At 41.3% G+C, this 23,368-nt stretch overlaps 3 protein-coding genes across 3 annotated transcripts; all 3 read left to right on the forward strand.

The window, feature by feature from the left end:
- Positions 389–5,583, forward strand: LOC18785782 (DUF724 domain-containing protein 3). The gene is made up of 9 exons (XM_020556625.1): positions 389–873; positions 1,465–1,917; positions 2,100–2,474; positions 2,759–2,822; positions 2,992–3,137; positions 3,551–3,647; positions 3,881–3,952; positions 4,517–4,651; positions 4,729–5,583. The coding sequence occupies exons 1-9, from the start codon at positions 400–402 to the stop codon at positions 5,367–5,369; spliced, it is 2,457 nt and encodes an 818-aa protein (XP_020412214.1). The 5' UTR covers positions 389–399; the 3' UTR covers positions 5,370–5,583.
- LOC18787396 (DUF724 domain-containing protein 7) lies at positions 5,979–11,472 on the forward strand. Its single transcript, XM_020558423.1, has 10 exons — positions 5,979–6,582; positions 7,246–7,698; positions 7,935–7,998; positions 8,204–8,352; positions 8,903–8,999; positions 9,253–9,324; positions 9,852–9,926; positions 10,003–10,071; positions 10,310–10,480; positions 10,558–11,472. Exons 1-10 carry the CDS (start codon positions 6,109–6,111, stop codon positions 11,196–11,198), a joined length of 2,265 nt encoding a protein of 754 aa, XP_020414012.1. The 5' UTR covers positions 5,979–6,108; the 3' UTR covers positions 11,199–11,472.
- On the forward strand, positions 13,769–16,766 carry LOC109947270. Its single transcript, XM_020557199.1, has 3 exons — positions 13,769–13,908; positions 15,116–16,232; positions 16,515–16,766. The coding sequence occupies exons 1-3, from the start codon at positions 13,769–13,771 to the stop codon at positions 16,764–16,766; spliced, it is 1,509 nt and encodes a 502-aa protein (XP_020412788.1).

Below are 23,368 nucleotides of genomic sequence, written 5' to 3' on the forward strand. Positions count from 1 at the left end.
CCTAAGAGGTGGAGTTGCTCTAACAAATGAGTGAAACTGCTCTAATAGATAGATCAACTACAATAGAAGCAAGCTTTAATATTATTAAAATCTTTTCTATGGTATAAAGGTAAGCTGAAGCCCAAGAAAACTACACCAGTACTTTGGGTCTGGGGATAACCAAAACATCCAATCTAATAACTCCTAGTGCGACAAACGCCTGTCGTTTCGAACAAAACTTGTTTTACACGACAATCCTTCAAAATTTACGATGAGTCGTTTCACCAGAGATACACAATTTGAGAGTCCTGGACGGACAAAAAAAATCCTTGACCTTGACCGCTCTGTTACTAAATATAGTACTGTTTTTCTCTTTGGAGAAAGTGAGAGAAAGCAAGAAAATATCTAGAAAACAAGAAAATGGTGGTGAAGCGGAGCCAAACGCATTTGAGCAAGGATTCAAAGGTGGAAGTTTGCAGCAACGAAGTGGGTTACAGAGGTGCATGGTTCCCAGCCATAATCCTTGACCCTCAACCCTCAGATCTCTCACGGGAGAAGAAAAGGAAGAGCCTTGGCAACTCAAGCAACGCTCTGGTGCAGTACGAGAATCTGGTCTCTGACGATGACCCAAACAAGCCACTCACTGAGCTCGTTGACGTGCGCTACATCCGGCCAGTGCCGCCTTCTGACAATCCTGACGAGCCCTTGGAGCCAGCCGACGTCGTAGACGCCTCTTACCTTGATGCTTGGTGGGTGGGGGTTGTGATGAGGTTTGAGGATGACAAGTATACGGTGGGTTTCAAATGCCCACCTGATGTGCTTGAGTTAAGGCGCTCTGAGCTGCGGCCTCATTGGGATTTGCAGGACGGCATATGGGTTCGTGCCCGGAAGAAGGTATTAGTTCTACATTTTAATAATGCATGTGGGTTTTCATGATTTAAGAACGTACAGTTTGTTTTTTGTACATCGGCCTTGCCTTTGTTGTTCTGCTTTTAGATTCTTTTTTTTTTTCCTTAAAATAATTTCTATTTTTCCTAAAAAGATAATTTTTTTATGTTGTTGCACTTTTTAAGAGCAGTTTATCCGTGTTCTTGTTTTTTTTAGTACCGGTTGTCATGAGTATCATTGGTTCTCTTGACTATTCTATTGATTTTCCTGAATTATCAACCAAAGTTGTTATTTTTATTGCTTGTTGTCCTTGGTCCGAACCAGTACTTGATATCAGGTTTGTTTGTGCTTTCAAATATTTTTTCTGGGACTTCTCTGATATTGTGGTGTTTGTTAGGAACTTGTGATTTTATGGAGTTTTAAGTTTGGATTTATTGAGGTCTTTACTTATATGTTTGCAAGTTCATGCCTTTTCAGTTCATTCATTTATCTCATTTCCAAGATATCTGGATTCCTATTTTTGAGGGGTGATAGAAATTTCTATATGCTGTGCTTCTAATAGAAAGAAAACTGATGTTTTTCACAAATTGTTCAAAGAGGATGACGGGATCAATTTTCAGCCCTGGGACAGCAGTGGAAGTGAATCTCAACAAAGAACATCTATTCTGTGCGTGGTTCCCAGCAATTTATCTTGGGGAACTAGGGGTCAACTCTTTCTTGCTTCAATATAAGAGCTCTAACAACTGCGATGTTAAAGTGGTCGTAGGTGGGAAACAGATTCGGCCTCAGCCTCCAAAGTTGGCGGAAAGAGATTTTAAGTTGGAGGAAAAGGTGGATGCATTCTTTGATATGTGTTGGTGTGCCGGAGAGATTAAAAAAGTTCTTACAGGAAAAAAGTATATGGTCAGTTTGAAATTCACAGAGGAGGTGAAGCAATACAATCAGTCAGATTTGAGGCCTCACATGTACTGGACGGATGGAAGATGGGTTACTTTGATCAATGGAAAACAGTTTACTATGATCAATGAAAACTGGGTTCCTTACTTTAAGGTATGTCTATTTTTGTCTTGTTTTATGATGGGAAAAGGGCAGGGGGTTGTCTCGGCTTGTTACTTTATGGGTATGATGGTAAACATATTTGGATCATAGGTAAGTTTGAGTTTCTATTACTGAGAATCATACATGGTCTCAAATTATTTGTGGGTGGCTAAATTTTTGCCCTTTCTTTTCAGGAAGGTCACTTTAGTAGGGACCATGAAGTACGATCAAAGCTCACATGTGAGAGTTTCAGTAGTTCTGAGTTAGCTACAGCACTTGAAAGTTCAGGTGCTACCAAGGATAATAATGAAGAAAAAACACCTTGTTCGAGGATTTCGTGGAAGAATCAGTCGGAGGACTTGAGTCCTTGCATTGATAATTCACCTTATGGAAAGACCAAAAAGAAACTAAAAATTAATCAGAAACCTAACGATGATGCAACCATTTTAGGTCTGTCCAAGAAGTTAATATATGGACATTCAGAAGATTCCGTATCTTTTGCACAATTATTTCGAAGGAGAACGCCAGTTAAAACATCAAGCAAAGAAGCCCCAGTTAGAGATGGTGCGGTAAGTGAACTCTCAAAATGTGTTGTTGGTATGTATTCTCCTATTGCTGAGTGTTCCTTTCGGGGTAAACAAAATCATAAGTCAAGTCTTCCCTCACAAAACCTCATTAACCTGCCCTCATTATATGAATTTTATAAGTTGATAGCATCTGAAGGGATTTGAATGTAACAAGTGATATATACAAAAAAAAAAAAAAAAAAAAAAAGATTCATTATTTTTTCTTCTGGTTTTGTTTCTTCTGACACCTGATGGTCCTGATTAGAATGCATTTATTCCTATTGCAGAAGACTAAGCAACAGCAGGCTGGAGGACTGGACAATCAAACAATAGTTTTTTATAAACGAAAAGGTAAACCACAAAATTTTGAAGTTGATATCCTTGGCCAAGATTGAGACATGAGGGGAGGGGCAGGCCACTGAAATTGCCTGGTGAAAAAATCAATAGTCAGAGGCATATATCCAAGCTGAGTATCATTACATGATATTGTTTCTATATTAACATGTATAATTATTTGCAGTCAAGGAGGGCAGTGAAATAAAAAAGGCAGATGAAGATGTTGAAGATGAGTATGGACGAGACAACATTGAATCTTTGGGTATACTGTCAGATTTTGAACTAACAGGGGGATCTCTTGTTGACACATCATGTCTGCTGCCCATGGAGGTATATCTAAAGCCCGTATGCTATGCTTCTTCTACATCTCTCTATTTATCAAAACTGCAGTCTACATTAATCTTATATATTAAAAAAAAGTTAGAAATATTGTTGCAAAAAACAAGAGAGCTTAATTTTATCTCGTAGGGTGGTGTATGAGTGAAGGGAGGGACTAAAATGGAAAATGCTCGTAATTCTACAAATATTTAATATTGACCTTACTAGATGATTTGTTTTTATGAAGACAATTATTAATAAAAAACTATAATATTTCATTTTATATTTATCTATAATTAATTCAAAAAATGTATTCGGCTTTACTTAATCTCTGGAATAAGTATGGATTTGGAGGCATCCTATTGATATTTATTTCCCTCTAACACAATTTCATTGATGATGATATTTCTTATTAATTCATGCAGGAGGTTGAGCAGAATGAAGATGGAGTGAGCAGTGAAATAGAAGGGAAGGGAAAACTGCCTGAATATCTTATTGAACACTCAAAGGATCCAGCAACAGGTATGTATAATGTGTCTCAATAGATGTGTATATTTACAAAATCCAATGTATTCCAGCATGTGTGGTTGAGGAACATAATGGCATTGGATCTTTTGCTGCAGATGATACGAATGATATATTTGAATTGCCTGTAATAACAATGTGGGATTTGACATGCATGAGTAGCTAACAACCTGAATTAAGCACAATGGAATAGAAGACTTGTGGCCTGAATAAGTTCTGTTTTTTTGCAGGTGAGAAGCAAAATGGAACTGGAGTTGTTGGTCTAGTTGAATTGACTAAGACACAAGTTGCCAATGATAATGGTACGGTACATCACAGCCTGGAAAAACCTTTAGTTTATGTAAAAAAATTACAGGAACTCGTGTGCAATTTAATTTGTATGCTCCCCATGACTGATATGCTTTTGCTTTAGTATTCTATAATTTTTTGCTGTGAAAAAGATACGGGTCAAGTACAACATTTGGATGAGTGATTAGGAAAAATGAAATTGGAAGAGTCAATAAATACAGGGAGTGAAACATAATTAAGAAACATTGATTTCACAATTCAAGAAATATACTGACTTTTGGTAATACTGAGTGTGCTTTCTGCAACTGAATCACGTGTGAAGCTACATTTAAATCCCTTAATATTGTTGTAATGTCTACAAGACAGTCCACTTTGCCTTTTCTGAAAAGTTCTCCAGTTGGGAAAAAAATTGAAACCATGGATGTATTCAAAATGTTGCTAGACCAATAACAATGCTAGCTTAACATAATAGGGATATGCTTTTCCTTTATTGTTTTTCCCCCTTGGGAAGTACTTGCTTATCCTATTCATTTTTATCTTGTGTTGTCTAAAATTCCATGTCTTTCATAAATTTGCAGGTTCTGAAGAAGCCAAGAGAGAGACAAAAATTGTGGATTCTGCAATGGATTACTTGACAACGGCATCTGCCCATGATCAACCTTTATCACTGTGCATCGATGAAATGCATTCTGTAAAAGCCATAGAGTGCTCAAGTAAGCTATTGTGAAAATTTTCAATGGATTCCTTTGGGTGTCATTAGTTTGACTAATATCAAGATTGTGTTCTCCAGGTAACACTACTAGGACTGCCAACCAACAAAATGAGGTTAGAGGAACACAAGTTGTGCAACAATACAGTCCACATTCGCCTTTTGTGAGAAGTTCTCCATTTTGGGAAAGTATTGAATCCATGGAAGTATTCAAAAGATTTCCGCAAAAGCCACATTTTCATCCTCTGGTGAAGTCTAAAGCAGTTTGTCGTGAAGGATCCGCCCTTGGAAATATGATAACCTTTGCCTCTTTGGTGGAGACGACTTCCAAGCTGCAAGTTGGCGATCCTAGAGACATATTTGATAGCAATTTGGAGGCACTTGTTGACTTGGAAATGTTGGGATTTGATGTAACGGCAGTACGGCATCGTCTGAAGGAGTTGGTTGAAATGAAAGTTAAGTTGGGGCAGCTTCATAACCAATTAAAAGAAGTTGACATTCAGATCAGAGAGTGTACTCTGGACAGAACCAGAAACAATGAAACCATCAGTCGGATTGATAAGAAGATTAAGGACTTGAAGGAAAAAGGGGCAACGCTGATGTCAATCAATGCGGCCAAAGGTTCTGAAATTAGCAAGCTGCAATCAGAGGCAAATGCTATCACTGAAGGCATTCAGAGCATCCATTGTGATTTTGAGAAATTAGCTGCTGCAGCATGGTGATTGTTGTGATTCTGATGGATGACACCCTTTAGATTACCACCCCTTTTGCTAACCTTCGACACTGTTATATAATATACATATATATACCCTTTTGAATGTAATGATATAATATTTACACCCTTTAGATTAACTTTTCTGTAGCTTTTTTTTTTATTATAACAGCCATTAGCCCTAGAATGCTGGTAACAAACAATTCTCAGTATGTACTACTATATCCTCGAGTCATTCTATAGTGAGCGTCTTATTTATGGTTCTTAGGTTCTATTTTTTAACCATTAGATCAAATAGGTTAGTTGGTGAATCAAATTGGTAAGGCTCTCCCTATAGAATTATTGTTATATCCTCAATCTTGAAATTCTATAGTGAAAGTGTGGTATATGAATTTATCAGCCAGTATTATTCAAAAAAAATTTGTTTGGTATGAAGGTGGGCCTAAGCCCAACAAACATCCAATCCAATCCATCAACTCTCAGTGGGTCGACTAAAAGCCTGTCGTTTCCAACAAAACTTGATCTACGCGACAAATTGTTCAACTTGACCTTGACTAAATAATACTACTCTTTTTATCGACCTTGACTAGATATTACTATTTTTATTGCAAATGGTTATGAGGTCTGTGAAAGGTCTGTGAAATTATCACCTTTCCTGCTTTGGCGTTCATCAATTTGTTACTTAAAGAGGTTTTTTTTCATCTGTTTTTCTTTGGAGAACTAAAAAGTGAGAGAACACAAGTAAGAAAATGGTTGTAAAGCGGAGCCAAGCGCATTTGAGCAAGGATTCAAAGGTAGAAGTTTGCAGCAACGAAGACGGGTACAAAGGTGCATGGTTCCCAGCCATAATCCTTGACCCACAACCCTCAGATCGCTCACCAAAGAAGAAAAGGAGGAGCCTTGGCAACTCAAGCAAGGCTCTGGTTCAGTACGAGAGTCTGGTCTCTGACGATGACCCAAACAAGCCACTCACTGAGCTTGTTGACGTGCGCTCCATCCGGCCAGTGCCGCCTCCTGACAATCCTGACGAGCCCTTGGAGCCAGCCGACGTCGTAGACGCCTCTTACCGTGATGCTTGGTGGGTCGGGGTTGTGATGAGGTTTGAGGATGACAAGTATACGGTGGGTTTCAAAAACCCACCTGATCTGCTTGAGTTAAGGCGCTCTGAGCTGCGGCCTCATTGGGATTTGCAGGAAGGCATATGGGTTGGTGCCCAGAAGGAGGTACTAGTTCTACATTTTAATAATGCATATGGGTTTGTCTTTTTAATATAGGATTTGGACTTGGTTTATGCTTGCATGAGCTTTCTTTTGTTTAGCAATGAATTGTTTTTGGAGCTTTCTAACATGGATTTTCATGATTTAAGAACATGCAGGTTGTTTTTTGTACATTGGCCTTGCCTTCGTTGTTCTGCTTTTAGATTCTTATTTTTTTTCCTAAAAAGATAATCTTTTTATGTTGTTGCACTTTTTAAGAGCAGTTTATCCGTGTTCATGTTTTCTTTAATACCGGTTGTCATGAGTATCATTGGTTCTCTTGACTATTCCATTGATTTTCTTGAATTATCAACCAAAGTTGTTATTTTTATTGCTTGTTGTCCTTGGTCCGAACCAGTACTTGATATCAGGTTTGTTTGTGCTTTCTAATTTTTTTCTGGGCCTTCTCTGATATTGTGGTGTTTGTTAGGAATTTGTAATTTTATGGAGTTTTAAGTTTGGATTTATTGAGGTCTTTACTTATATGTTTGCAAGTTCATGCGTTTTCAGCTCATTCCTTTATCTCATTTGCAATATATCTGGATTCCTATTTTTGAGGGATGATAGAAATTTCTATATGCTGTGCTTCTAATAGAAAGAAAACTGATATTTTTCACTAATTGTTCAAAGAGGATGGCGGGATCAATTTTCAGCCCTGGGACAGCAGTGGAAGTGAATCTCAACAGAGAACATCTATTCTGTGCTTGGTTCCCAGCAATTTATCTTGGTGAACTAGGGGTCAACTCTTTCTTGCTTCAATATAAGAGCTCAAACAACTATGATGTTAAAGTGGTCGTAGGTGTCAAACAGATTCGGCCTCAGCCTCCAAAGTTGGCGGAAAGAGATTTTAGGTTGCTGGAAAAGGTGGATGCATTCTGTGATATGGGTTGGTGGGTTGGAGTGATTAAAAAAGTTCTTACAGGAAATAAGTATATGGTCGGTTTTAAATTCACAGAGGAGGTGAAGCAATACAGTCAGTCAGAATTGAGGCCTCGCATGTACTGGACGGATGGAAGATGGGTTACTATGATCAATAGAAAACGGGTTACTATGATCAATGGAAACTGGGTTCCTTACTTTAAGGTATGTATATTTTTGTCTTGTTTTATGATGGGAAAAGGACAGGGGGTGTCATGGCTTGTTAATTATGGGTATGATGGTCAACTTGTTTGGACCATAGGTAAGTTTGAGTTTCTATGCTGAGAAGCATACATTTGAATGTAAGAAGTGATGTACAAAAATGCATTATTTTTTCCTCTGGTTTTGTTTCTTCTGACACCTGATGGTCCTAATCAGAATGCATTTTATTCCCATTGCAGAAGACTAAGCAACAGCAGGTTGGAGGACTGGACAATCGAACAATAGTTTCTGATAAACGAAAAGGTAAACCACAAAATTCTGAAGTTGGTATCCTTTGTCTAAGAGTGAGACATGAGGGGAGGAGCAGGCCACTGGAATTGCCTGGTGAAAATATCAATAGCCAGAGGCATATATCCGTACTGATTAACATTACATGATATTATTTCTGTATTAACATATTCATTGGGTAAGGTAATCCACTAAACCAAATGTGTATAAATTGTTGCAGTCAAGAAGGGCAGTGAAATCGAAAATGCTGATGAAGAAGATGTTGAAGATGAGTATGGACTAGACAACATTGAATCTTCTGGTATAAGGTCAGATTCTGAACTAACAGGGGGATCTCATGCTGGAACATCATGTCTGCTCTCCATAGAGGTATATCTGAAGCCTGTATGCTACGCTTCCTTCTATATCTCTCTACGTATCAAAACAGTCTGCATTAAGCTTTGGGGTAGAAGGGCAAGACCATTGTGCTTCCTATCGAACAAATGGAAGACCAATATGATGAGAAGGATTAAAACATTTATGCTCAAGAGAAAGGAATGATTCTCGTGTTAGCTAACTGGATACATGCTAATTTGGCGATTAAAGTAGTCATGGTTGAAATACAGAGTGGCCCCTTTTTTTCCTTTTTCTTTTTTAATTATATACATATTGATATAAGAGTGTTACATAACACAAGAGAGCTTAATTATACCTCAGAGGGTGCTGTAAAAGTGAAAGGAAGGACTAAGATGGCTCATGCCCATAATTCTAGAAATCTTTGTTTTTGTTTTTTTAAAGACAATTGTTAATAGAAAAAACTATGATATTTTATTTTAATTTTATCTATAATTAATTCAAAAAACTATGAGGCATCCTATTGAGATTTATTTCCCTCTAACCTAAGTTTGTTGATCATCATATTTCTTATTGATTCATTCAGGAGGTTGAACGGAATGAAGATGGGGTGAGCAGTGAAATAAAAGGGAATGGAAAACTGCGTGAATATCTTGTTGAACACTCAAAAGATCCAGCAACAGGTGTGTATAATGTGTCAGAGCTACACAATTCTTGATAGATGTGTATATTTACAAAATCAAATGTGTACCAGCATGTGTGGTTGAGGTTGAGGGACATAATGGCGTTGGATCTTTTGCTGCAGATGATACGAATAATATATTTGAATTGCCTGTAATAACAATGTGGGATTTGACTGAAATGAGTAGCTAGCAACCTGAATTAAGCACAATGGAGTAGAAGACTTGTGGCCTGAATAAATTCTATATTTGGCAGGTGAGAAGCACAATGGAACTGGAGTTGTTGCTCAAGTTGAATTGACTAAGACTCAAGCTGTCAATGATAATGGTATGGTACATCAGAACCTGGAAAAACCTTTAGTTTATGTAAAATGAATTACAGGAACTCGTGTGCAATTTAATTTGAATGCTCCCCATGACTGGTGTGCTTTTGCTTTTGTATTCTATAATTTTTTGTTGTGAAAAAGATACGACTCAATTACCACATTTGGATGAGTGATTAGGAAAATGAAATTGGAAGATTCAAGAATAGAGGTAGTTAAACATAATTAAGAAACAATGATTTTGGAATTCAAGAAATACACTGATTTTGGTAATACTGACTGTAGATTCTGCAACTGAATCATGTGTGAGGGAGCTACTTAAGTCCCTTAAGATTTTTCTTTTGTCAAAATGAGTCAACAAGGAAAAGTACCACATATTGGTAGACGAACAAAAAAAAAAAAGAAAAAAAAGGGAAAATAATTGGGGTTTCCTTATCCTTTTCTCACTTTTTAAAATGTTGGTAGTAATTGTTTAATCCTATTTATTGTTATCCCGCATAGTATAAAATTCATAGCTTTCTTAAAATCTCAGGTTCTGAAGATGCAATGGTCGAAGCAGAAACTGAAGCTACTGCAATTGATATTGAGAAAATAATAGAGGGCTTAAGTAAGCAATTGAGAAAGTTGTCAAAAGTATTTCTTTGGCTTTGGTTTCTTTGATTAACATCAAGGTTGTATTGTAGGTAACCCTGCAGGGTTTTCCAGCAAACAAAATGAGGTCAGAGGAAGTCAGGTTGAAACTGGTGTAACAGGTGACACTGATCAACAAGACAGTCCACTTTGCCTTTCCTGAAAAAGTTTTCCAGTTGGGAAAAAAATTGAAACCATGGATGTATTCAAAGTGTTGCTAGACCAAAAAAAAAATTGTTACCTTAACATAATAGGGATATGCTTTTCCCTTATTGTTTTTTCCCCTGTGGAAGTACTTGCTTATCCTATTGTTTTTTATCTTGTGTTGTCTAAAATTTCATGTCTTTCTTAAATTTGTAGGTTCTGAAGAAGGGATGAAAGGGTCAAAAACTGTGGATTCTGCAATGGATTACTCAACAAAAAAAGTTCAGGTGGCTGTGACCAGAATATCTGCAACGGCATGTGCCCATGATCAACCTTTATCACTGTGCATAGATGAATTGCATTCTGTAAAAGCCATAGAGTGCTCAAGTAAGCTATTTTGAAAATTTTCAATAGATTCCTTTGGGTGTCATTAGTTTGACTAATATCAAGATTGTGTTCTCCAGGTAATCCTGCTAGGACTGCCAACCAACAAAATGAGGTTAGAGGAACACAAGTTGAGCAACAAGACAGTCCACATTTGCCTTTTGTGAGAAGTTCTCCATTTTGGGAAAGTATTGAATCCATGGAAATATTCAAAAGATTTCCGCAAAAGCCACATTTTCATCCTCTGGTGAAGTGTAAAGCAGTTTGTCGTGAAGGATCTGCACTTGGAAATATGATAACCTTTGCCTCTTTGGTAGAGAAGACTTCCAAGTTGCAAGTTGGCGATCCTAGAGACTTATTTGATAGCAATTTGGAAGCACTAGTTGACTTGGAAATGTTGGGATTTGATGTCAAGGCAGTACGACATCGTCTGAAGGAATTGCTAGAAATGAAAGTTAAGTTGGGGCAGCTTCAGAACCAATCAAAAGAAGTTGAAATTCAGATAACAGAGTCTACTCTTGACAGAACCCGAAATAATGAAACAATCAGTCGGATTGATAAGATGATGAAGCACTTGCAGGAAAAACGGGCGATGCTGATGTCAATCGATGTGGCCAAAGGTTTTGAAATTAGCAAGCTGCAATCAGAAGCAAATGCTGTTACTGAAGGCATTCAGAATATCCATCGTGATTTTGAGAAATTAACTACTGCAGCATGGTGATTGTTGTGATCTGATGGATGGCCCTTGAGATTACCACTCTTTTAGCTGACCCTTGAATAGTTTGGAGCTAGGTTTGTCCATGGAAACTGATATATAATATTTATACCCTTTTGAATGTAATATAATGATGGAAGTGATACCAAACTGTTCTGTAGTTCTTTATAACAGCTATTAGCCCTAGAATGCTGGTAGCAGTTTTCTGTACTTCCATATCCTCAACCAGTATTAGACCTAATTCTGCTCAAAATATATTTATAGACCGGTTTACTGCTTATATCACTATCTATTGGTTTCCTATAAGATGTCTTGTCCACACTTTTTTCCTGGTAGAAAAGCTTCTGGTCCCTTTCAGCAAGTTATGAGCTTTTTCTGTCAGAAAGGCAGATAAATAGCAGCGGTGGTAAAACTAGAAAAGTTAAAAGAAAACAAAACTGACTCTGTAAGTAGGGCTGAGGTTGCTCTTCAGCTTTTATAAGCATGAAATTTGAAAGAAGGTACGCGTATTTGGAAATGGATCGAAACAATATGAACTTTTCCACTTAAACAAGTTACAATAACCATTACGAACAACTCAGAACGTACATTGAAAACAGGGCTTTTGGCAACAACCATCTGTTTTTTTTTTTTACCTTACAAGGGGAAACAACACTGCTTGGACCCCTTTACCTTTCTTCATCAAGAGGAGCAACTTTGCAGCTAAAAGATTTATCATTCCTCTTTGTGGACTTTGAAGCCATATATTCCCGGAACATAATTCTGACTCGCCTTCTGCAGTTTAAGATGGCCGTAGGTCAAGAAGAAAAGGTGAGGAAATGTGGTTCCAAAATATGCTCCATCAATTTCTAAGAGTGTTTGTCAAGGAAACATTGAAAAACTGATGTTCAATAAAACTTTATTGAAGTCATTTGCAAAAGTCATACAGATTGTGGAAGCAAATTATCTTACGTCAAATAATTAAGCCAATTAATTTGGGAATTATTTGACCTAATTGGGAGTTACTTGATTTAGTTGGGAGCTACCTGATTTGATTGGGAATTACCTGATTTAATTGGGAATTTATTTGATTCTTGCCTTAATTGGGGATTTGATTTAAATCAAATCCCTAATTACACCAATCTCACCATATTAAGGAAGAATAATTCCTTTCCATCTATGGAATTATTCTTCTGAAACCCTAGCCTCCGAGGCTCCTATAAATAGATGGCTATGCACAAGGGTTGAGATACGTCTAAAATTCTATCTGAAAGAGAGACAGAATCTTAGACAAATATTCCCGTGGAACGAAATTTGCTTCCACACATATTTTATTACAAGGATACGATCTTGGTGTCTGGATTGTGGGGTATATATGTCTTCACACTTGGGACAATATATTTTGACAGTATTTAACCTTGGGATGTCTGACCGCCCAACAGGCAGACATCATTGTTTATTGCAGTGAACTCTTGTACATCTGCCAAAGTTATAGTTCCTGTACTTCTCCAACTGAATTGCACACTGTTGAATTAGAAAGCCTGAAATCCAACATGATGAAAAAACCCTATATAAAGTTGCATTGTTAAATACCTTACCATTGTAGACAATCCTTTGTTAGTAGCTATGTATCTGGCATGAATTAAACCATAGAGCATCTCCACTGTGATTTGATCACATTGTTCTGTTCACCATCAGTTAAGGTACTTGTGGGAACCTAATTAAATCAGACCCTACGTCAAATAATTCCTTCCATTTGGGGATTATTTGACCTAATTGGGAATTAATCAACTTAATTGGGAGTTACTCAATTTAATTGGGAATTACCCAATTAAATTGAATGTTACCTAATTAGGTTGAGAATTGATTTGATTCCTACCACAATTCCCAATTAAATGAGGAGTTACCTAATTAAAAAAGGATTTGATTTGATACCTACCACAATTAGGGATTTGATTTACCCTAATAAATCAAATCCCTAATTAATGAAATCAATTCCAAATAGGGGAGGAATAATTCCCTTCCATCTACGGAATTATTCCTCTGAAACCCTAACCTCCAAGATCACTATAAAAGGATAGACACACACAAGGGTTGAGGTACGTCTGAAATCTCTACTGAAACTCTACAGAAAATTCCTCTCAAACCCTAGCCACCTCCTTTCTCTCTCTCTCTCTCTCTCTCTCTCTCTCTCTCTCTCTCTCTCTCTCTCTCTCTCTCTCTCTCTCTCTCTCTCTCTCTCTCTTTTACATAAGGGTCCGGCTGCCCGGTTTACACATTAAACACATCCCGCACCCTATTTTAGCTATCGTTTCTCTACGGATCGATTGAACTGACTTAGGCATCGGAGGGCCTTTGGCCAACACCCCCCAGGTGTGGTCCTCTTACTTGTTTTTGCAGGGAGAAAGAGGTGGCGAAGAAGAAAGGGCCGAATATTCTCGTGGGGAAATTTGCTCCCACAAATTGGTGCTTTCATTGAGAGCACGAGTTATACTCAACGTGTGCTCAAGGAATCCGTTCCTCCTATTTTCCAATCCACCGAAGGCTTCCAGACAATCATGGTTGGAAGCAAGAAGACGAGACGCAAAACCGCCGCGATGGCTAGATCTGCAACGGCCCAAAGCCATTCCACCCACGATCCCTCGATCGACATTGTGACACCACTACCTCTCACCACCGTGCCACCTACCGGACCTCCAGCTGAGACCACCGCACCGGCCACTGCCTCCGAATCAAGGTGGGCTCGTTACCACCACTGACTTAGGCTCGGTCTTGGAGCAACTTCAAGCATTCCCTCCGTTGCTTCCACGCTAGACGCACGCTCCCGCATACACCTCCCATGAAAACCTAGCCCGTGTGCAATTGGGCTCCACACACTTCTCTCCTCCCGATCCACAAAGTCAAGCAGACCTTAATCTAAGAGTTGACTAGCTAGCTCAGAGTATGGACGACCAAAGCAATCTAATGAGGTAGCTCCTCAACCAAATAAGCTTAGTTCAAAACCTTGGCCTTGGACAATCGGGAGAAGAGAGAAGGATGGACGAACGGGACGGTAGGCAGCACGACGGGTACCAAGCAGGTCGAGTAGGAGTAACCAGACAAGGTGAGGGACGACAACGTGATTGGCCTACTGACATGTCGCGTGCATCCGCGAGCCGTACTCAGAGCGGACAAAGTCACCCATCCAGGTTGAGCCTGAGGAACGACGTGTGCGAAAGGCTGGGCCCACGATCTGACATCCATGCCCACCTGGGCCTGGAGGGAAATGTACATCAAAGGCTAGGTCCCTAGGAAGGTCAGCCAAACAACCATCGTAATGAGGATCGTGAAGAAAGACGCTCAGCTATCCATTCGCAGAGGAGCATTCACAAAAGGCAAGGCCCCCAGGGAGGTCAACTAGATAACCCTCACAATGAGGATCATGAAGAAAGGCGCTCCGCTGCTCACTTTCGAAGAGTCGACTATCACCAACAAGCTATAGAGAATCCTTCACAAACACAGTCCACCAACGTGCCACCTTTGCAGCGCAGGCGAGAAGGTCGACCCTCGGAGGACAATGAGGAAGTCAGTCAATAACGTGGAGGTCGCCAACGTAACCGACTAGCAATGTGTGCAGAAGACGCTGAGAAGCTCGTGAACGACCGATTTCGAGACTTGAAGACCAGAGGAAACTTCAAGGATTCACTACGTAAGGAGATGGACTAGGTGAACTCTACGCTTTTCACCCTCGATATCGAGTAGGCCGCTCACCCGAAGCGATTCTCAACACTCACATTCACACACTTCAAGTGGGATTCCGATATCGAGAGCCATCTAAAACACTTCAAAAGTGTCATGATCCTCCACAAGGCCGACGACGAGCTGATGCGCAAGGCGTTTGCAATGACCTTGCGAGGAGTTGCCCAAGACTGATTCCACACTCTGCCATCCGGGTCGATCAGCAGCTTCAAGGAGCTAACTTACGTATTCACCAAAGAATACACCTCTTATCGGACAATCAAGAAGAACCATGACCACTTGTATAACCTGCGCAAGAAGTCCGACGAATCACTTCGAGATTACATCAAAAGATTCAAAGCAGAAAAGGCCAACATTGTAGGACGTGACGACCAAATCGCGTCTTCTGCTTTCAAGAAAGGCCTTTCGGCTGAGCACAACTTGTACCGCGAGCTGACCATCACTCCCGGCCAGACTCTAGCAAAGGTCTACGCGACCGTGGAACGCTATGCGCTCTGGGATGACGATCGAATCATCGTAAAGAAGTCTATTAAGCCGGAAGATCAGCTGATTAAGCAGGCAGACCAAAGAAGCGACGGATTTAGCAACAGGAACAAGGACAAGCACAGGTCGCAAACACAAGGAGACGTTATGGCAGGAGAGAACTACACCAAGTTCATCATTCCCATACATCAAATTTTAGCCCAAGTGAAGAACAAACCTTGGGTAAGAAGACCACCACCCTTGAAAGGAGATCCGGACAAGAGGGATACTAGCAAATACTGTGCCTTCCATGGAACGCACGGACACACTACAAACAACTGCTTTGCTTGGAAAACGCATCTTGAAGAACTCGTGAGAGAAGGTCACTGCACGGAATTCATTGCGAAGCAGGCCATCCAACGGATAGAAGATCGTGACACCGCCAAGGAGCCGCCCCAGAAGGTCATAAGAATTAGCACAATCCTAGCCGACTCCGAGGAGTCTGGGCTGACCAGTAAGGAAAAGAAGAGGAAGATCAAACAAGCCACTGTGATCTCGCAAATCACGACTGACCTTCCACCAGCAGAAGACGATCCTGTGATCGGCTTCCAAAAGAAAGATCTGATCGACCTCGACATGCCACATAACGATGCCCTTGTCATCAGCATTCAAATCGCTCAGGCCATGGTCGACCGAATCCATGCAGACGAGGGCAGCGCAGCCAATATCCTACAACTGGCGGTCATCCAACAGATGGGCTTGGAGACAAAGATCAACAAATTAGCCAGATTGCTGACTAGCTTTAATGGTGCAACAACGGTTACCATGGGCACGATAGACCTCGACGTCTACTCCCCACCTGTAATCAGCTAGCAAACATTCATGGTCATTAATGAGGTCTCACCCTACAACGACATCCTGGGTAGACTATGGATTGGCAAGATCAACGCCATCACCTCCACCACACATCAGAAAATTCGGTACCCAATCCCTGGGGGCGGTGTTGGCCAAATCAACAGCGATCAAGCAATGGCGAGGAAATGCTCTGCCCAAAGGCTAAAGAAAGGCAAACAAGCGTAGTTCCTCTCTGTGAGCCAGGCAGATCTGGAAGAGGTTGAGCAACCGAATCTTGCTATCTTATAGCAATCAAAGCGTCATGACCAAGCTGAGGAAATCCGCCCAGAGGTCTTTCCTGAAGAAGGATGGAAACCCGAGGAGGACGTAGAGTTAATACCCTTGGATCCTGACCAGCCAGATAGGAAAGTGCGGATTGGCTCGCGCTTAAGCCCAGAAGAGAAGGTGGAGCTTACCACCTTCCTCCGGAGCAACAAAGACATGTTCGCATGGTTGCTGTCAGACATGCTTGGCATCGACTCGAACATCATCTGTCACTGACTCCACGTCAACCCCGCATGCAAGCCAGTGGTGCAGAAGAGACAACTTCGCACTCGAACGAGTCGCTATCATCGAAGCCGAGATTGACAAACTCGTAGCTGCCGGCTTCATTGAAGAGGTCTCCTACTCAGAGTGGCTTGCCAACGTTGTTCTGGTGGCAAAACAAGAAAAGGGCAAATGAAGAGTTTGCGTCGATTACACAGACCTCAACAAAGCATGCCCTAAAGACAACTTCCCATTACCTAGAATCGACCAACTCATGGATTCCACTTCTGGCAATCAGCTGCTCAGCTTCATGGACGCCTACTTCGGCTATAACTAAATCCTGATGCACGAGGATGACAAGGCGAAAACTTCTTTCATCATCGAAAGAGGGTCCTACTGCTACAAGGTCATGCCCTTTGGGCTGAAGAAAGCCAGAGCAACCTATCAAATGCTCGTGAATAAAATCTTCAAGGAGCAGATCGACAAAACTATGGAGGTCTACATGGATGACATGCTGGTCAAAGCCCCAAAACGTGCAGATCACATTGAAAATCTTGCCGAGTCATTCAGCTTGCTCCACCAGTATCGCATGAAGTTGAATCCAAGTAAATGCACGTTTAGTGTATCCTCCGACCGATTCTTGGGATACCTAGTCACGTAACAAGGTATCGAGGCACACCCACATCAAATCAAAGTCATTCTCAAGATGAATTCGCCCTCCACGGTGAAAGAGATACACAGTCTAATAGGTAGAGCAGCGGCCCTCAACCGATTCCTCTCGAGATCAACCGACAAGTGTAGACCATTCTTCAAAGCTTTGAAGAAAGAACAAAGAGACAAATGGGATGAGGAGTGCGAAGTAGCTTTCCAGAATCTGAAGACTTACCTCACCTCACCTCCCCTGCTCTCAAAGCCAGTCTCTGGCGAGGACTTGTTTGTGTACTCGGCAGTGTCCAACTCAGCTGTTAGTTTAGCTCTCATCTGAGAAGAGCTGGGGGCCCAACATCCGGTATTCTACATGTCAAAAGCTTTCCTCGATGCAGAGACTCGCTACCTGAAATTGGAAAAACTTATTTTGGCTCTTGTAGTTTCTGCGAGAAAGCTGCGACCCTACTATTAAGCTCATCAAGTTATCGTCATGACCGACTTTCCTTTGAGATCAATCCTCCTCAGCCCTAATACTTCTCAGCGACTCATGAAGTGGGCTATAGAGTTAAGCCAATATGATCTCCTCTACCGGCCAAAAACTGTAATAAAAGCCAGGCTTTAACAGACTTCGTTGCAGAATTCACCACATCAGCAGAAAAAGAGAAGTTGGTCAACCAAAAGAAGGAAAGTTCAAAAGCAGACGGGACCTCCGCAGAACCTAGCCAACCCAGAGACATGTGACAGTTGCTCATAGACGAAGCGTCGAACCCGAGAAGAGCTCTTTTGCCAAGTGCAAGCCAGCGAGCAATGCCTCCAACTCTGCCTCATTGTTTGAGATTGGAAAGCTAAGAGTGATGGCTTGCTCCAATAGGTTTCCATATGCGGTGATTACGACGACACCGGCTCCAACTCTCTTTTAGTTCGACGCTCCGTCTTCGTGCAATTGAGACATGTCTCTAGGTTGGTCAGGTTTAGTGAAGGACATCTCTTTTGCTTTCGAACTTTCCTTGTTTTTGTTGACCAGCTTCTCTTCTTTGGCCGATGGAGTGAATTCTATGATAAAGTCTGCTAAAACCTGGGCCTTTATTGCAGTCTTCAGCAGGTAGAGAAAGTCGTATTGGCTTAGTTCTATGGCCTACTTCATGAGTCGCTAAGAAGCGTTAGGACTATGGAGAATTGATCTCAAAGGAAAGTCGGTCGTGATGATAGTCCGATGAGCTTGGTAGTAGGGCTGCGGATTTCTCACGAAAACTACAAGGGCCAAAATGAGCTTCTCCAACTTCAGGTAGCAAGCCTCTAGATAAATGAGAGATTTTGATGTGTAGAATACTAGATGTTGGGCCCCCGACTCTTCTCGAATGAAAGATGAGCTGACGGCCGAGCTAGACACTGCTATGTACACGAACAAGTCGTTAATTGGAACTGGTTTTGAGAGCAGGGGAGGTGAAGTGAGGTAAGTCTTCATATTCTGAAAAGCTACTTCACACTCCTCATCCCACTTGTCCTTTTGTTATTTTATCCTCTGGAGATTGGTTTGCACTTGTTATTAGATCTTGAGAGGAATCAGTTGAGGGTTTTTGCTCTACTCGTTAGACTTTGTATTTCCTTCATTATTGACGTTGCCCCGGGGGTGAGTGGATGTCAAGGTCAATAGTTCCCATAGTGATCGACGTGGCCCCATTTAAGCCAGTGAGCGATCTGGCAAGTTTGTTTATCTCGGGCTCCAATCTCATCTGCTGGATAACAGATAGTTGCAGGATATTGGCCGTACTATCTTTGTCCATGTGAACTTGCTTGACCATAACTTGTTCAGTCTGGATGCAGATGACGAGGGCGTCATTATGTGTTAGATCAAGCTTGATCATATCATTCTTCTAAAAGCTGATGATGGGAGTGTCCTCAAATGGCTGAATCACCGTTGTGACTTGGGAGATGAAAGTCGCCTGCTGGATCTTTCTATTCCGCTCCCTAGTGGTTAGCCAGAACTCCCAAGAGTAGGTCAAGATCATGTTACTCCGTATGACTTTTTGGGGAGGTTCCTTGGTAGCTGCATCATGGTCATCGTCTCTATCCAACTCTTCGAGGTGCCTTTTCGAGGCGAAGTAGTTGTTTGTGTAATGACCATGCTCTCCGTGGAATGCGTAGTATTTAATAGTGTTCTTTTTAGTCGGGTCCCCCTTCTGAGGTGGTAGTCACTTCACCCAAGGCTTGTCGTCCACTTGTGCTAGAATTTGGTGAACGAGATAGTGAACTCAGTGAAGTAAGATCCCACATCAACCAACGGAGAGGGGGTGATGTGCCTTATATGTGCACACCCGCATCCATCTAGCACGAAGCCTTTTGGGAGCTCACTGGCTTCGGAGTCGTAGGAACTCCGAAGTTAAGCGAGTTGGGGGCTAGAGCAATCCTAGGATGTGTGACCCACTGGGAAGTTGCTCGTGAGCTCCTAGAAACAATGCCGTGCGGGCCAGAGGGGGGGCCCAAAGCGGACAATATCGTGCTACGGCGGAGTGGATCCCGGGATGTGACAATTTGGTATCAGAGCCACTCTGCCGTGTGGTGCGAGTGTGCCGAAGAGGACGTCGAGCCTTTAAGGGGGGTGGATTGTAAGATCCCACATCAACCAACGGAGAGGGGGTGATGTGCCTTATATGTGCACACCCGCATCCATCTAGCACGAGGCCTTTTGGGAGCTCACTGGCTTCAGAGTCGTAGGAACTCCGAAGTTAAGCGAGTTGGGGGCCAGAGCAATCCCAGGATGGGTGACCCACTGGGAAGTTACTCGTGAGCTCCCAGAAACAAAACCGTGCGGGCCAGAGGGGGGGCCCAAAGCGGACAATATCGTGTTACGGCGGAGCCGATGCCGGGATGTGACAGTGAAGGTTTTTTCTGCTGGGGTTGCGATATGCACTTGTCGTGGTTCTTGTTGTCGAACTTGCTGTTCTTTTGACTTGCCTGTTTAACCGGTTGATCAGCTAGCTTCCTTGCTTACTTTATTTGCGGCGATATGGTCATCGTCTCAGAATACGTAGCATTCTGCCATCTCGAAGACTTCTGCTAGGGTTTAGCTCGAAGCGATGGTTAGCTCACGGTATAGCTCGTGCTTGGCTGGCAAGCCCTTCTTGAAAGCTGAGGAAGCGATTGGATCATTGCATCCTATTATGTTTGCCTTTTTGGCCTTGAATCTTTTAAGGTAGTCGCGAAGAGACTTGTCAAGCTTCTTGTGTAGGTTGAATAGGTGGTCTGGCTGTTTTCTGACTGTTCCTTAAGAGGTGTACTCCTTTGTGAAAATGAGGGCAAACTTCTTGAAGTTGCAGATCGATGCGGACGGTAAAAAGCTGTTCCTCGCAAAGTCATCACGAACACCTTGCACATCAGGACGTCGTCTGTCTTGTACAGGATCATAGCATTCTTGAAGTGCTTCAAATGGCTCTCAGGGTCAGAGTACCCTTTGAATGGAGTGATGGACGATGTTATGAACCGTTTCAGAGGTGGGGCCTTCTCTACCTCATCGGAGAAAAGACTTGGTCTGTCCTTGCAAGTGCACAAGATTGATGTAGTATAGCATTTGACAAGTCCAAGCATCGTTCCCACTAGGATTCCAAATTAATCTAATATTCGAATACCTAAATTAAATCTAACTGATACATAAGTAAATTTGTAGAGATTGTTGTTGTGAAAGTTTAAGAAACGAACAAGAAATTAATGAAGGAAATTAAGAATTAAAATGTTGACTTTTAAAGATTGAAAAAGAATGATGAAGGTCTAGGGTTTCGGAATCAACCACAAGCAATCCAAGTTAGATTTCAATGCATTCAACAGATTCTTTTGATTCTTTAGATGATAATTCCCGTATCTAAGTCCTTTTCAGGCACTCAGACCATAGTTTTCCTCAAGTGTAAGATTCTTTTCTAGTTCAGACAAAGATCATATATCCAATCCTACAATCTATCTGATTAAGGCATAAATTTAACAAGTTGAATTCATTACGTTCTTGAAAATGAGAGAACCAAGCAGACCATTATTCTTCGTCAAGCAATAATGTAATTCACCACATTTAATCACAAGAAGCTAATTGAATTATATTGCGAGTTCTGCCTCAAATTCATCTTCCAATTTACTAGATGCAAAGCCCTAAGATGATCAATCAAGGAACTTAAACAAATAGCAACAATTAAAATAGTGATTAAACATTCATCTAAAAGAAACTTAGAATCTGTTCACCCATTTTCGTGTTTAACTCCTGATGTGGAAGGGCGAAGTTCCCCACTGGCTTGGAGACCACTTGTTGGTCGGCAAGTCAGCTTTCTTTGGTGTGCGAGCGTGCCACTACTAGCAATGTAAATTCTAGCAGACTTATTTTTAGAGTGGATAACTTGCGCTTCAAGTTACTGACTTCTAAAACAAACGATTGTGAATTTGGGTGAGGAATATCTCCCAAGTAAGTTCTTTTCTTGCCTCAGACTGGTGAGGACTTTCACAATTTATCTCAGTATCAAAAATGGTTGTTCTGGCCAGAATAGATAAATAAAGTACTGTTTCAGGCAGAACTGCCTTTTACAAAATTAAGAAGGGAGAAATCAACTCTAGAAAGGCAAAAGGATGGCTGGAATCCCATTTCTGCCTGGGTAGAAACTTCTGATCCGGGCTGGACTGGGTATGTCTATGCTGGACTGTACTGTCAACAACTTTAGCTGCTTGGCTTCAGCTGTAAATCGATACCAAAGTTCGATTTTGGTAGAGCTTCAATCTACTTCAGGCCTTGGGAGGCTCTTAAGCGGGCAGAACTGTGACTTCTTCAGTCTGAAGGGATAGAAGTGGCTATTCTCGAGGATTTAGCAAGCTGGAACCATGCTGTAAAATTTGTTGAGGTTTTCATAGTTGTGAAAACTCAGACTATGTTTGTCTTGGCTTTTGCTGAACCAAATTTGTAACGAGGGATCTCGTTCTAGGAAATTTGTTTTCTAAGTCTGAACCTTGGAATTCTGATTTAAGGTTGGTTTCTCTTGGAATTCAAGTGAGCTCTTGGCTGTTTTTCCTGCTGTTGTTTTTTTTGGTTGATGAGTTGAGTGTCTTTTTTTTCTTTGCCTACTTTCGTTTTTTATAAGAGATCCTCCTGGGGAGGTGATTTTTAATCCTAAATAATGGGCGGCAAAAAGATCTCTTATAACATAGAGTAAGAAGGATTTCTTATCAATCAAGGCAGATAGGTTCTGAGCAGTCACCTCCTAAAGCAGTCCCTTCCCTGGTTTCCTGGGTGGCAGTCTTCTAATTAAAACCACCGCCACTATCTGTGTAGGCTTTCTATGGCGGTTTGCCCTTTTCTTTTGTATTTTCTGAATGGTTCCCTGTTTCCCGTTCTGATTTAGAAAGTGTGATCCGTGAATCCCTGGTGGGGGGGGGGGGGGGTGGTGCATTGATTTGGAGCAAGATCTTGAACATAGATGGTTTTTTGATCTTTAATTTGGCAGTGTTTCAGAGACGTCCCTTTCATATTTTTAAATTTCAGTTGGTATTGCTGACTTTTCTAAAGCTGAGGCAATCACGTGGGTATGTTTTTGGTCCCTTGGGTCTGAACCTAATCAATAATTCATGGGCTGATCTTTTGAAGCCTATCTTGTCAGTTTCCTCTTTGGGCCTTTCTTTGGGCTGAAGCTTTGTTTTCAACATTCTTGGTGTGAAGCCCAATCTGTCTGGATCTTATTTTTATTTTTCTCAAGTCTTTGGGCTGGGCAGGCAATTTCATCATGGGCTTGTCTCTTGGTTTTGGGTGTGCCGAATTTGGGCCCAAACAATGCCCCCATTAAGTCTGAATCGTCTTTTGGACGGTTTTAGACTTAATGTTTTGCCAATTAATTCGCGCGCCAGTTTCTTCCGTCTTTTCGCCCACGTCTGCCACGTCTGCTTGCTACGAACTAGAGTTCGTGGGAAAACGGCTAGTTACTAGCTAATAATCATCAGGTGTCGTC

This window comes from Prunus persica, chromosome G2 (genome assembly GCF_000346465.2).
Source record: "Prunus persica cultivar Lovell chromosome G2, Prunus_persica_NCBIv2, whole genome shotgun sequence".
Taxonomy (NCBI): domain Eukaryota; kingdom Viridiplantae; phylum Streptophyta; class Magnoliopsida; order Rosales; family Rosaceae; genus Prunus; species Prunus persica.